The following is a 16,125-nucleotide window of genomic DNA, read 5'->3' on the forward strand; positions in this document are numbered from 1 at the left end:
GCGTGCCGTAACAGGCCTGAAGGCATGTAAATGGTAAATGCTAACCCGCTAGGAATTTCAAATGAGAACCAACAATAAAGAAGTAATCCCCACAGTGACCTAGCCTTATTAGCTTGATATTAACCCCAATAATCGTACAAACACATGGAAATCCACAGGAATATCATTTGTCCTGAGAGCCAAGGGGAACAAGAAATTCTTACTTTGTCCATGGTGTGACCGAATGTCTACGTGACTCTGTTTGCATATGTTGAGAAACTTCTGAGGTTGTTGAACTTAGGCTTCCAGGAACCTGGTCTTCTCGGCTAGCGCCGAGGACGGGACGTGATCAGAGTCCCGTGTTCCAGGAGGGGCATCAAGCATGTTGAGCGGGAAGGGAAACAACTCCTCCTTGTAAAATTATACCCTGGTACAGAAACAACATGGCCACTAGGCACTGCAAGGGGACAACAACAGCAGGTCCTTGACAGCACCCATGTTATACAAATCAGTCAACCACACATTCGGTGAACATCTGAACATCTTTATTACAAATGCACAAAACGCCCGTTGATTTTGTAGTGTTAGTGTGCAGAAGGGACAATCTTACGATGCCCTTTCTATGTCCTTGGATTGAAAACATGTTTAAGATGTTGTCAACGTTCCTGTAACTAAAGGTGTGATGAGATAGATTCCCGCTAGGCGACGCTAATGTTTTTACATGTTAGGCGGTAGTTGAAAGATTACTGACAAAAGCGCCCTCTACCTTGTCTTTGGTGATTGACACATGTCTCTATCATGACAGACACTGTAGACTTTATAAAGTGTATAATCACCTTGACCAGACACTATAGACTCTATAAAGTCTATAATTTCCTTGACCAGAAGCAGAGTTCTGCTCGAATGTCACACATATCCAGCAGTGAATGAGCGTTCTGTATCCCATATGATCCAGAATTCCCCCGATTATAAACGTTGCAAAATAGCAGCACTCGTCAAAATTGTCTATTGAGCAATAGCTCGATATCAAGAAGCATAAGCTTGTCACCGTTTTCCAATGGAAATTCATCTGTGACAGTAATAATCACTATAGAGATTTTACATATTATTTCCGTACGCAAAGTAAAGCTATTGCCAACAAGATTTCGATCAGTTCTTTGACCCTTCTCAAACTGAAATGACCAGAACCCTACGTCACATGACCTGAACAGAACAGTGACGTCAGCAACGGATCAAAATAGGGGCTAGGTACCATTTTGCCAAAATACAGTTTTGATCTACAAGATGTGGAGACAGTCTACTGAACTTAAAAATTTTAAAATTCGGTAAATGCTAACCAACCCGTAGCTGTACATACCCCCTGGAGTTTTTACTGCGAAAATGTACTAAAATCTGTCATACAGTAAAAAGTGTCCAGCAGTGAGAAGACGACTGGTCGAAATTTTGTTGGTATGAGCTTTTACTTTGATTACGGACCTAACGTGAAGAAATCTCTACTCTGTCACTGTTGTAAGACTCCGAGTCCTTTAGGAAACTTGAGTTCCGGATAGATGGTGTTGAGATACCAGTGGAAGTCCCGGCATTGCAGCCGCCTTCGCAACTCCTGTCGTTCCGTGACGTCACCGAAGGATTTCTGCAAAAGGGCAAAGGTCAACTACGCAACCATGGAAACATGAATACCGATAATGTACAATTCAAAAATATGTCAGTTTCAATAATCTTAGAAAGAGGTTAAATTTGAAAAAAAGTGTTGCTTACACGGTAAAGATCTGTTCGCAGAATTTTTCATGTTCGCAGTGTGAAATGCGCATGCGTGAGATCAAATATGAAGGATCACAACGTTTAAACAGTTCCTCTCCACAACAAGATTTGTGCATGCCACAGGTGTTTTGTTTATGTCTCAGGGGCATTCAACTTTGATATCAATTACCCACAATTCACCACGCTGCGCATGCGTAATTCAGACCGCGAACCGGCTATTCTTAAAGCTCGCGTACCTTTTTGATATGTCTGATTTGGTAGAAGTACTCCTTGTATTGGTCCATCCAAACTTCCGCCACCCTCATCAGGTTCCGGGTCGTGACCTCTGTGCTGGTCTGGTACGGGAAGCGCTGCCGGAACACGTGACCCACGCGAGAACACGGCATGATCTCCAGGGTACCGCCACACTGCCAGATCTGCGTGCAACAAACATGGAGCTTGTGAGACTGATCGTTGCATCCCAATAATTCCATGTCTTTCAACACGTACAGTTAGGCCACAGCAAGTAAATTTTATGGATGACATCAGCGCGCGCATTAATTTTCGCCTGGTTTCAGACCAGGCACGCCCAGTCTTTCATGCCCCGCGCACTGAAACTCTACTCAAAGAGCTGTACAGTATAGTAGACTTTATAATGTATGTGCTATCTTAATTTTATTGAAAATTGTCTACTACGCAGTTATTTGCGCTTCAAACTGAAAACAAAAAATCCATTTTCCGCCCATTTCTTTATATAGTCAGTTGAATCAAGCCTACTACGTTACGGAACACTATTCAAGGCATGCCAGGAGTCGATATTTTCCCCGTGCGAGCGCGTTTGAAAACCTGGGAATCTGCACGCCCGCGTGTAGCGCGCCATTTTGAGTACATAGAAGACTCCATTCAATAAGGCGTAGCACAGTCACGATACGTCAAATCGAGCTATTATATGTGTCCCCGTGATCTAGAAGAGTCAGACAACCGTGTGTACCTCACAAAATAAATTTGACTTTTGCTAGATTGACGGGTTACCGCTTCAGAGTTTGCCCTCACTCAGATTTTTCGGAAGCCGCCATGTTTCTAGACGCCATGTTTTTGGCTGAAATACGCACCACATGGGGGTTTTGCGGTACCCGGTCACAAAGAAAAACGCATCTGTTTCCGGCTCACACTGTCGGCAGAAGCGCATGAAACCATATGCATGCATATGAACCTACAGACTGAGGCGGTGAAAGAGACAACCTCTTTTACAACTAGAAGCTACAGGATGTCATGGCATGACCGAACAGTTTAGACTAATCGGCGGGAGGACAACTGGGTCAATTTATATATAATGATTGGCTCATCCCAAGCCGAGACTTTGCACTACACAGTGACCGAAGGACAGTTTTACCTCTAAAGATTATCTGTCCGTATTGCCAGGCGTGCCATGTAACTTAACTGTATTTGAACCAGAATTCTGGAAAAGCCTGGCATTTACTTGCTTACCTATTCCGACTCAGTGTATCATTCAAATGATACAGGGTAATACACAACACAGTGTATACAGCGATCTAAGGTCTATCATTCAAATGATATAGCATAAGATACAAGAATCCCAACTGGCGATGGTGCAACATGCAAAGAACTCCCCGGGAAAGACTAAGCTATCCCGACAGTGTATCATTCAAATGATACAGTGTTATGTACAGCGATGTGCATCATTCGAAAGATTCAGTTTAATTAAGATACAAGAATCCCTGGTACAACATGCAAAGGACAAACTCCCTGGGAAAGACTAACCTATTCTGACAGTGTATCATTCAAACGATACAGGGTAATATACAGCGATCTAGGGGTGCATCATTCAAATGATACAGGTTAAGATACAAGAATCCCAACTAGTGCTGGTGCAACATTCAAAGGACAAAGGGCTAAGCTAAGCTATTCGTGTATCATTCAAATGATAAAAGGTAATATGCAGCGATCTAAAGGATGTATCATTCAAATGATACAGGATAAGATACTAGAATCCCGACTGGTGCAACATGCAAAGAACTCCCCGGGAAAGACTAAGCTATTACGAAAGTGAATCATTCAAATGATGAAGGGTAACATACATAGATCTAAAGGGTATATCATTCAAATGATACAGGTTAAGATACAAGAATCCCAACTAATGCAACATTCAAATGATACAGCCTGAGGGTAATATGCAGCGATTTATAATGTGTATCATTCAAGTGATACAGGTTAAGGTACAAGAATCCCAACTGGTGCAACATTCAAAGGACACTGTCCCGGGAAAGACTAAGCTATTCCGACAGTGTATCAGTCAAATAATAAAGGGTAATATACAGCGATCTGGGGGTGTATCATTCAATTGATTCAGGTTAAGATACAAGAATCCCAACTGGTGCAGCATTTAAAGGACAAAGGGAAAGATAAAGTTATTCCGAAAGTGTATCATTCAAAAGATACAGGGTAATATACAGCAATCTAGGGGCTGTATCTTTCAAATGTATTTTTCAAATGATACAGGTTATTAAGATACAGGGTTAAGATACAAGCATCCCAAAGGTACAACATTCAAAGGACAGAGGGAAAGACTAAGATATCCTGAGATATCTAGAGGGTGTATCATTCAAATGATAAAGGTCAAGATACAAGATACAGCTTAGTCTTTCCCTTGTCCTTTAAACGTTACACAAGTCGGGATTCTTGTATCTTAACTTGTATCATTTGAATGATACACCCTTTAGATAGCTGTATATTATAAACCTGTATCATTTGAATGATACACCGTTTATATCGTTGTATATTACCCTGTATCATTTGAATGATACACTGTCGGAATAGCTTAGTCTTTCTCTTGTCCTTTGAATGTTGCACAAGTCGGGATTCTTGTATCTTAACTTGTATCATTTGAATGATACACCCTTTAGATCGTTGTATATTACCCTGTATCATTTGAATGATACACTGTCGGAATAGCTTAGTCTTTCTCTTGTCCTTTGAATGTTGCACAAGTCGGGATTCTTGTATCTTAACTTGTATCATTTGAATAATACACCCTTTAGATCGTTGTATATTACCCTGTATCATTTGAATGATACACTGTCGGAATAGCTTAATCTTTCTCTTGTCCTTTGAATTTTGCACAAGTCGGGATTCTTGTATCTTAACTTGTATCATTTGAATGATACACCCTTAAGATAGCTGTATATTATAACCCTGTATCATTTGAATGATACACTGTCTGAATAGCTTAGTCTTTCCCTTGTCCTTTAAACGTTACACAAGTCGGGATTCTTGTATCTTAACTTGTATCATTTGAATGATACACCCTTTAGATAGCTGTATATTATAACCCTGTATCATTTGAATGATACACCCTTTAGATCACTGTATATTACCCGGTATTATTTGAATGATACACTGTCGGAATAGCTTAGTCTTTCTCTTGTCCTTTGAATGTTGCACAAGTCGGGATTCTTGTATCTTAACTTGTATCATTTGAATGATACACCCTTTAGATAGCTGTATATTATAAACCTGTATCATTTGAATGATACACCCTTTAGATCACTGTATATTACCCTGTATTATTTGAATGATACACTGTCGGAATAGCTTAGTCTTTCTCTTGTCATTTGAATGTTGCACAAGTCGGGATTCTTGTATCTTAACTTGCATCATTTGAATGATACACCCTTTAGATCGTTGTATATTATAACCCTGTATCATTTGAATGATACACTGTCGGATTAGCTTAGTCTTTCCCTTGTCCTTTGAATGTTGCACAAGTCGGGATTCTTGTATCTTAACTTGTATCATTTGAATGATACACCCTTTAGATCGTTGTATATTACCCTGTATCATTTGAATGATACACTGTCGGAATAGCTTAGTCTTTCCCTTGTCCTTTAAACGTTACACAAGTCGGGATTCTTGTATCTTAACTTCGTATCATTTGAATGATTCACCCTTTAGATCGCTATATATTATATGTTTCATTTGAATGATACACTGTCTGAATAGCTTAGTCTTTCCTTTTGTCCTTTGAATGTTGCACCAGTCGGGATTCTTGTATCTTAACCTCGTATCATTTGAATGATGCACCCCATAGATCACTGTATATTACCCGTTATTACTTGAATGATACACTGTCGGAATAGCTTAGCCTTTCCGTAAATCATGACCGGGGAGTTTGTCCTTTGAATGTGGCACCAGTCGGGATACCTGTTTCACTTTAATGAAAACACTGTCGGAATAGATCTTTGCCTCTGTCTTTTGATATTGCACCACTGCTGGGATTCTTGTATCTTAACCAGGAGTATATCACTTTGAATGATACAGCCCGTAGATCGCTGAATACATTGTGTATTACCCTGTATCATTTGAATGATACACTGGCAGTTATATGTCACGCCTGGCAATATGACAGATAATCTTTATAGATAAAACTTTCCTTCGGTCACTTGTAGTGCAATGTCTCGCGCTTGGGATGAGCCAATGAAGTTTAATAAGATAACTGGTAAAACCTCCTAGATCTGGTCAGTTTCTGTCTAAAGTCTATTGACTGAGATACATACGATTCTCCAAACTGAGGGCACTCAATCGGTTATCACTGGTAGAGTATTGCGTGTTTTGTTTTGGGTAGTTGGTTTGACCCGGAAGTAGACGGTATACATCGGTCACCTGGAAACCCCCATGCAGACCGTAAAACACAAGCTACCCTCGCCATGATGAGTACATAGAAGGTCAACTTTGACGGAACTAATCTCGTCTTCAACTACTTTTTGAAATGTCAACTGACCTACACACGGTTCCCTGACTCTTCTAGATCACGGGAACACATATAATAGCTCGATTTGACGTATTGTGACTGTGCTACGACTTATTGAATGGAGTCCGCTATGTACTCAAGATGGCGCGCCACACGCGCTGGGTTTCAGCCATTTTGTTTCTTCACAGACGAAATCCGAGTAGTCCCGAGTCTGCCCGAGCCTACCGAGTCATGACGTCACGCACCCGAAACTCACCGGAGATTCCCGACCAATAACCGTTGATGATTGATTCTTGTTTGAATTCTCACCAGTGCCTAACTAGGGGGGTCAACAAGTTACAGCGGGCATAGGACGAAATGTTTGTAGGCTAATTCTATACGTTGCAAACGTGAAATAATGACACAAAAGTGTCAAAAAGTGTCAAAAATTAGTAGTAAATCTGAGATTTCTTAGTTCTAGAATATTTCAAATTTGAGCGCAAATAACTGCGTAGTAGACTTTTAAGTGATTTTAATCCTACCTGTGTATTATCTTGCATTATACGGTCTTAATGTGCAGCGCCCTTGTGGGCCAACAGATTTCATGTGCCTGTTTGTACAGTGCACGTGCAAGTTGGACTCAAATAAAACTGAACTGAACTGAACTGAAAAACTTTGAATCCGATTTTTTTTTCTTCGGAGATGGTCAACATGACGAGAAGGTACCAAAATGGGCAAATATGTTGTGTTGTAGGCTAATGATTGTACTTGTAGAAGTCACACTAGCCAGGCATCCATGGCTGTAGATATAGAAATGAAACTAGTTAGATAGTTGTAAAAGTAGCACCAATATGGATGCCATGAGTAGTTGCCATGTTGGTAAGTGATACCAGTGTACCACACTAGTGTCACCTTTACTACACTAGTTTGCGTATTGGATACAGGAATGAATGCCTTGTTGGCTGTAATACTATGTTTCGTCGCTTCAACTCTTGTTTTTACAATGTTTATTGCTTATATTTGGAAAATTTAGCCATCTTGTTTTTTACCCATCTTGTTTTTTTTTCGCCCTATCTCACTATTTTTTCAGTCTACAGAGGATGGCATCCATACAATTTACTTGCTGTGGCCTTATTTAGTTTTGTGTTGAATGTGGTCGAACAGCGCTCCCTGGCGGGAAGTCTAAGAACCGATCCAACATCCGCACGCTTCATTGACTTGACTTTTATATATAATATATAAGATCCACAATTAGCCTAACAATATACAAGTACATTGTATACGTAGCCATTTTCCTGTGGTCCTTTGTGCCGTCAAAATTTTTCACTGTTTCAAAGATACGGACTATTTTACCTATAGACGTAAAAATAAACGTTACCCTGAATGATAGTTCCAGGTTCTCCCCTCCCCATATCTCCCTATAGAAGACAATGTTACCCTGAATGATAGCTCCAGGTTCTCCCCTCCCCATATCTCCCTATAGAAGTAAATGTTACCCTGAATGATAGTTCCAGGTTTTTCCCTCTCCATATCTCCCTATAGAAGTCAATGTTACCCTGAATGATAGCTCCAGGTTCTCCCCTCCCCATATCTCCCTATAGAAGTAAATGTTACCCTGAATGATAGTTCCAGGTTCTTCCCTCTCCATATCTCCCTATAGAAGTAAATGTTACCCTGAATGATAATTCCAGGTTCTCCCCTCCCCATATCTCCCTATAGAAGTAAATGTTACCCTGAATGATAGCTCCAGGTTCTCCCCTCCCCATATCTCCATGCCCGTGTCGTAAAGTCCCAGGTGGTGGAAGTACTCCTTGTCAATGGCGAACAGACCACCTGCCATGGTGGGGGATCTGCAGAAAATGGTAACGTACGAAAGGACGAATAAAAGTGTCGCTACATCATAACTTGCTTTCTCCTCTTGCCATGCCACAGCTCGTGTCTATCAAGCAACTACGCATGCCCTAGCCTGCAAAACGTCCTTTTTTTTTAAAAAATAGCGTTGGAGGAAAAGTTGCCAGCCAATCACGTCGTCACTCAGGGTCAAGTGGCAACTTGATTGGCTCCAACAACATGAGAGAGTATGATTGGCTGGCGGTTGGCCAGCGCTTAAGCCCCCTTCACAAATGAACCTGATGCCTACGAACAAATGGCAGAGTTTCTTCGTCGGCATCAGGGTCATACCTCCTCGTAATTTAGAGCTCGCTGACAACTCGGCCGAGCTAAATTCTTGATTTGTAAAAGGGGCTTTAAGGGGGCTTAACGATACGGGAACGGTGGATCTCAGATCATGAGTAACTGCTTTTTGGCGTATAATCCGAATATATCCACATACATGGTATTGCAAAAACCCATAAGATGATACTAGTTTACGTACAAGCCCTCGTACGTTCTGTGCAAGTCGTTACTTACAATATCGGGTCGACGGAAAGTCCTCTCCTCTTCTCGTAACTGGCGGGAATTTTCTCCCAGCGGAAGATGAGTCTCCAGTCAAAGCCTCCTCTCTGGTGGGGAAAGCGAATAAATAGCACAAAATGGGCATTACGTAACTATGATGGAGAAAACGTCTATGAAGGTCAGATATCCCGGCAATAAGATATGGAAGACAACAGTTATTCAAACAACTGGATAGAATTTGGAAGCGACTAAGAAATATCTGATAGTTTCCAGTTGCTTGAGTAAGTGTTATCTTGGTATAGAATCACGAATGTATGAAATGTAATCACATCGTTGTGTGGTGTAAAAACAGAATGTATATCTGTGCGGCAGCTCAGTTGATGATTGTGATTCAAGAAAACTGCAGGAGACTAGAAAGGAAGATAACAAACAAAAGGAGACGCAACATGACATAAAATGTTAGAAACAAACAATTGAAGCAGTAAACCTTTTCATTGACCAATCTAGCTTTTGTCTTCCAAGACAACACATCCACAAAGCTTCTCAAAAAAGTACTTTGCCGAACCGATTATTGAAAACTTACCTGAATGATTGCAAGATGGCGATATTCAAATGTTTTGAAATCTATGACGTCGATGACAGGTGTGACCACGTGACTCCGGTTTTGCACGATGCGATCCAAGAGAGGCTCTAACCATCCTGTGGAGAACAGTCGGCGTTAAAATTTCTTTTGTTTGTGTTAAAAGAATGTGGGACTAACTCCAGACAACAGACTTTATCTAGACAACACTGGTTAAAATAGTTGGGACTGTTCCAAATTTTCGGCTGATGAAACCCGTCTATTGCAGCCGTGACGTTGGAGACACGTGACGTGTGATCTTAATAAAGACTGCATCATAGGGCTGTAAATGCCAGATAACCTGTGTCACCCCCGTCTCTGTTTAACGTTTACCGGTGTCAGCCGAAAATTTGGGTAAGTTACAACTATCTTTTACCTGTCTGCTGAGTTTAGTTTCTCCAGATTTAGTGTCATTTACCAACACAGATGAACTTTTATATGACCCTACCAATATTGCAATCGCAGTGAGAGTCTAAGAATGCCAGGACGTCTGCCCTACCTATATTGCACTCGCAGTGACAGTGATGCTCCTACCTATATTGCACTCGCAGTGACAGTGATGCTCCTACCTATATTGCACTCGCAGTGAGAGTCTAGGAAGACCAGGACGTCAGCCCGGGCGTGAGACGCCCCCAGTAGGCGCGCGCGGATCAGGCCCTCCCGCTGGTGGGTCCGGATCAGCTTCACCTTCGGCAGCCCCGCAACGTAATCCGTCAGCTGAGCCTTTAGATGATCTGTTGAAGATATAAAAAAAACATGGAACTATCCATACATGATTTACATTCGAGTGATATTTCCATTCGATCCTTCTTTGTTTTTGTTTTTGCTTTCCAGTTAAATCCACTGGTATTGATTTGAAATGCCAGTTCATTCTACTAGTGATGCTCAAAAGAAGAGTCGAAACGTCAAAAGAAACGTCCGGAAGTAAACATCCTATTTTTATCCTATTGTAGGGTGACATCATTTCATTGAATTGAATTGCTTTTGAATATCGTGTACCTGGATGTCTGACCTCCATAGATGTATTGTAAAACATGGTTGCATGTAGAACATAATTGTTGTACGCGGTAAAAATGTCTTCGAATTCAAGAAAGCTTTGTGAATCTATCACATGCTACCGTTACTTCTAACGGTTGTAGCCATAGAGAATCTGTGAAAGTGTCGTATCCTGTATTAAAGTACGCACAAACACAAAGCACATTTATTATCTGCTGGTACTCAAAAAGTCTCACCGATGTCATGTCAGACTACATCAAAAACATGGGCGAAAATAAATGTGTGGCGCGTGAAATTCACCCATTTACAGTTGATTATCTCCACGAAAATGGAGATATAGTTCTGGGTGTGTCTGTGTGTGTGTCTGTGAGTGTGTGTGTGTGTGTGTGTGTGTATGTGTGTGTGTGTGTGTGTGTGTGTGTGCGTGTGTGTGTGTGTGTGTGCGTGTGTGTGTTTGTGTTTCCGGATATTTGTGGTCAGCATAACTCAAGAAACTCTGGATGGATTGCCATGATATTTGGTATGTGGGTAGATGTTGGGAAGACAAAGGTCAAGGTCACTTTTGGGCCCCTGGTATGTGACCTTGGTACTGCAGCAGAAATTCCGTTTTTTGTATCTTTGATCTGGATGTGCTATGGTCTTGATTTTTGTGTGGAAGATAGCTTGTGACGTGAGGAATATGTTGTGCATGTTATGGTCCCCTAGGGGCATTTTCCTCAAAATCTTCTAAGGAGGATAACTGGACAAGGGAACGACAAATTTAGATGATATTTGGTATGTAGGTAGCTTAGACAGAGATGTACATAATCAAGTGAAAATTATGCAAACTGGCACTTAATTTGCATAATTAATGAGGAGGGAAATCTATATTTGTAGTGTTTGCCATTGAAGGACTCAAATACCTGTCATATATGTAGTATGTGGCTGGTGGAACATTAACAGATATAAATTATGCAAATACGTCCAAAATTTGCGTAAAAGTGCTAGAATTCTTCTAAATGGAAAATTATTGCACAATCAATTAATCAACATGGTGACCAGTGTAAGTTATCTAAATGTGTACATAACCAAACATATATTATGTAAATGTGGAAATCAATAACATAATCAGACTATTTCATGGAGATATGAGGTCTCCGAACTCTTGTTTGAACTTTAATTCAATACGAAAAGCTAGCTGTAATGGTGATTCTTAACGTCAATATGGTATGGACTGCTGTTGTCAAAGCGACTGCACGCTCCTTGTTTGCATAGATGGAAGGTTTCTTTAGCTCCTGTCACGCAAAGACCGACGATGGCCTGTCGACCAGTCTCAAGACTATGATTGAGACTTGGCCGTGAGCAATGTCATCTGTGGTTGGGAGTTGGTCGGCAAGGCTGACCACTGATATTTTGAGGTCGTCTGTGCCAACCTTACGTGAATTTTGAAAAACCAAAGTTGGCAAAGCCATATTCTGTGTTACATTCGATCATGGGAGCGAGTTAGATTGCAATGATTCGAGGCTACTCGGAACCCAGCTGCGACCTTGGTTGGGCAGAGGTCATGATCAGGATCAAAAGTCGTGGGAAGATCCTGAGTGAGTGACAGGGACGGTAATCCTAGCCGAACCTACCATATTGGCTGTAGTCGTCCACCGTGATGACTTCCGTGATCTCTTCAGAAGCAAACAAAGCAAATTTTGATATCATGACTTCAACAGTTATAAAATCATGATGATTTTGTACTGGAGTGCTGGAGGCAACTATGGTCCCAGACCCTCTAGATGAGGATGGGACTAGGTGAGATGGTGAGGATTATGTACTGATTGTGTACGTTTAGCCATAGAAGAATGCGATGAATTCCAAGCTTATCCCAACCTCGCAACGACCCTAGTTCGGGAGAGGTCGGGAGTCATTGTCGTAGTAAGGTCGTGGGATGGTCCTGAGTGAGTGACAGGGTCTGTAATACTAACCGCACCTACCATATTGGCTGTCGTCGTCCACCATCATAACTTCGGGAGAAGTCGGGAGTCATAATCGTAGTAAGGTCGTGGGTAGGTCGTGGGATGGTCCTGAGTGAGTGACAGGGTCTGTAATACTAACCGCACCTACCATATTGGCTGTCGTCGTCCACCATGATGACTTCCGTGAGCAGCTCGGACGGGGCCGTTCTCAGCACGCTGTGGACCGTCCGCATCAGGGTGGACCAAGCCTCGTTGTGGAAACAGATGATCACACTCACGGCGGGAAGACGGCTGACGTCATACTCCTTGCTTTTGCAACTGTCGATGGTAGAAATATTCTTATTTAGCTACATGTATGTAGAAAGGAGATTCTCCCAGTTGAGAAATATGAGTGTCACTGAATAACTATTCAAAAATGACATAATTTGTATGTTCATTAAATGTATTCTTCATGCGTTTTGACAAACCGACAATAGCTAACTATCCATACAATCCTACATTTCCCCTCGATACCAAGAAGCGAGATGAAGCCGAACACCAACATGGATACTTGTTATGATTGTGACCTGTACTTCGCTCGGTTTGGTAAAATTGCACAATAAATGTCTTCATTCAGTCAAGATAAAACAGATACTTGTAGGATCTTGTAGGAGAGGACGAAATGTAGAAGGCACGACATAGTAACGAAATCACTGGTTGTTTTGTTGTTGTTTATTCACACAAACCTGAGGAGCAGTCAATCGTCAAAAACTTTCCCCCTAAAACTATCACAGAGTGGACCTCGTTACCACCATGTACAGCAGGAGCTTTCCTCACTAGATAGCTTCAAACGAGGCTTCCAGTTAGATGTGCAAGGGGTAGGTGTGACAGACAGGTCGTTTAGTGTAGTATAACGTTAGCCAGCTGCTGTCGCGTCATGCATGCAAGGCTGGTGTGTTGTGCCGAAGATATTGACTATAGGGTACAGAAATACAGTACTAGTAGAATTCTAATAGAAATAGAAAAGGCCTGCTGGTATAAAAATTGCAAATGTTGCAAAATCCGGAGAAGCTGAGATTGAAGCGGATTTATTCGGCTGCATAGAGAGAAATACAGCCAGGGCTACCCAACTAGTCAGAGCCTATTATAAAGGTCTAGCCCTGGTAACTGCAGAATATACAATAACAGCGCTAGCATTACGTGTATCGATACATGAGGTTTGTTTTTCGAACTAGGTTATAACAACGCAAGATCTGCTTGGAGATTACAGTTGAAAAAAGCTACTGTCAGGGAAAGCCAATATTTTCCAGTCGTTGAACTATTGGACCAGACCTTTTCTTTCCAGGTCAGCGCCAAAGTCAAATTGTATATCTAACCATCTTCCCAGTACGGTATGGCAAGGGACGTTTTCCTCGGTCAGCTATGTAAATACAACGTCATAGTTGACACATTTTCCGAGGAGTAAGTTATTGCTTTCATCATCATCGCGGCACGTACGGTATAGAGAAATGTTAGGTTAAAGCCTGCATACACACGGGTCAGAGAGTCCCTTACGACGTAGTCTGGTTATCAGACTGTTTACAGCGCTTACACAGGCCAGCACCTGATTCTAAGGGAAAAGTAGGATAAGACAAGGCGAATTTATACTGTGTGCATAAACTGTATAATAGAAAATATTAGAGGGACATGACTGGTTCTATAGAAGTGTAAGACGGGACAAGATGTACCTATATCGTGTGCAGGAACTGTATAACAGACTGAGCACAGGGTTGTTGTTCTAGAGAGGTGAAAGACAGGACAAGGTGTAATATGTGGACGTTATGCACAACAGAAGCACAGGAGTGATTCAGAGGGGTGTAAGTCAAGCCGAGTTTTATTTACATAGTGTGCATAAAAGGTGTGCAGGACAGTGTAGTCACCATGCCATCATCTACAATATATCACGTCACATAAAATGGGAAAAGACGGGAGCTATTGACGCTGATTTCGCTCATGGGTCTGGGTTGACAGACAAGACTCTCAGCACCGCAAAAGATACCGAGGAGCTCCCGATGGTCTTAAGTAGAGGTAGGTACAAAACCTATTTCTGTTATTGATGAACTCTGACCCCCCCTCATTATCTTAAGTTTACTGAGTCGATTTTTATATTGACATTTTGGTTTACTTTCAATACTTCTTATGTTATCCTTGTACATTTATGTTGACTCATGTTTTCGATTGTTTTGTACCTTGGACTGTAAAAATGGACTCCAGGAAGAATAAAGTTTACAAGAAAATTGTCAAGTCTATTGAGACTGTGGAGATCTCAATAAACAAACAAACAAACAAACTGGACCGGAAAAAAATCAGTGGACCGGATGATGGACCGATTAGAAAATGCATAGACCATACCGGCATTGTTTGAAGCTTATTGGTCCAAGAAAATAACAAGAGCGAAGTAGATGAGAGTTGACGGTCAAGTTTATTTTTAGTATCACCCATTCACAAACAATTAGGTCCAGGTTCAGGTCCAGACCTTGACCTGATCCTCTGGACATAGACCGTACCTGTGCCTGAATTTTCTGTACCGGTACCCACCCCTAGTCCTAAGCTTCCAGACTGTCCCTAATGGCGGCCCATTCCTTCACTCTTTAGACTGGAACGGGCCCAAAAATGTCTCTCTTGAGGCGGCGAAAGCCTTCACAGGCGCACTTGGTGAAACGCCGCGAAAACGTGCCTCTTAAGTTTTTCTAGCGGGCAGACGGAGTAAGATGTCCGCCCGTGTGCCAAGAAGAAGGCCCTGGTCCGGCCGCTAACGACAACCATACTTCCCTTCGGGGACGTTCAGCGTTGCTGACATGATTGATATTCCGACACCACCTCAGCGTTCCGACAGTTTTTGTAGGGTGTGTGTCCCGGGTGCCTCCCACTGCACATGTGGGCCATAAGATAGGAACTAGGTTACAGGTACGGTAGTGTGCAAGCAGATGTGGAGGGAAGCTTAAGGGGGGGGGGGGGGGGAAAAAAGTAACGATTTTGCCTCCTCCAACATCTGTTTGGAGATTAGTTATAAGGCAACCCAGTGTGTGTGTGTGTGTGTGTGTGTGTGTGTGTGTGTGTGTGTGTGTGTGTGTGTGTGTGTGTGTGTGTGTGTGTGTGTGTGTGTGTGTTTGTGTGTGTGTGTGTGTGTGTGTGTTCCAGGTCCTACCTGGTTACCCCCACCGCACATGTGGGCAATAGGAACTAGGTTACGGGTAGTCTTCAAGCAGATGTCGGGGAGGGGCGTAAAAATTTAGCCTCTCCCGCCATCTGTTTAGAGATAAGTTATCAGGGAAATGAGAGTGTCACAGAGTCTTTCCTATCATATGTTTGGAGATATGTTATCAGGCAAACAAGGAGGAATCTTTTAGGGTGTAAGAGTGTCCCGGGTCCGTCCTGGATACCTGTCACCGCACACGTCATGTCAGCTATAACATAGAAACTGGGTTACAGGTAATCTGCAAGCAGATTCGATGGGCGGGGGGCGATTTAGCCTACCTAACATCTGTTTGGAGACTAGTTATCAGGAAAGCCCGCTTAAGTTTGTGTCCCGAGTCCGTACTGCCATGTCTGCACAAAATTGTGGGGCCGCTGGAAGTAGGTTACAGATAATCTACAAGTATCTGTGGGGGAAAGTGATTGTCAAAATTATTTGACCTCCCCAAGAACGTTTGGACCTCCCACAAAACGCCCCCGCCCCCTCAGTTTTT

The 16,125-nt window shown here is 42.2% G+C and overlaps 1 protein-coding gene across 1 annotated transcript in view; it reads right to left on the reverse strand.

The window, feature by feature from the left end:
- Positions 1–507: 507 nt before the first annotated feature.
- The window catches only part of LOC118410186 (putative polypeptide N-acetylgalactosaminyltransferase 9), a 24,966-nt gene continuing 9,348 nt past the window's right edge, over positions 508–16,125 (reverse strand). Inside the window, exons 2-8 of the mRNA XM_035811728.1 lie at positions 12,567–12,736; positions 10,049–10,213; positions 9,444–9,559; positions 8,876–8,967; positions 8,199–8,316; positions 1,977–2,156; positions 508–1,612 (exon numbers count right to left, since the gene is read on the reverse strand). Of these exons, the coding sequence (XP_035667621.1) occupies positions 1,481–1,612; positions 1,977–2,156; positions 8,199–8,316; positions 8,876–8,967; positions 9,444–9,559; positions 10,049–10,213; positions 12,567–12,736 (973 nt within the window). The 3' untranslated portion in view covers positions 508–1,480. The remainder of the gene's footprint in view (positions 1,613–1,976; positions 2,157–8,198; positions 8,317–8,875; positions 8,968–9,443; positions 9,560–10,048; positions 10,214–12,566; positions 12,737–16,125) is intronic.

This window comes from Branchiostoma floridae, chromosome 2, assembly GCF_000003815.2.
Source record: "Branchiostoma floridae strain S238N-H82 chromosome 2, Bfl_VNyyK, whole genome shotgun sequence".
In the NCBI taxonomy this organism is placed as follows: domain Eukaryota; kingdom Metazoa; phylum Chordata; class Leptocardii; order Amphioxiformes; family Branchiostomatidae; genus Branchiostoma; species Branchiostoma floridae.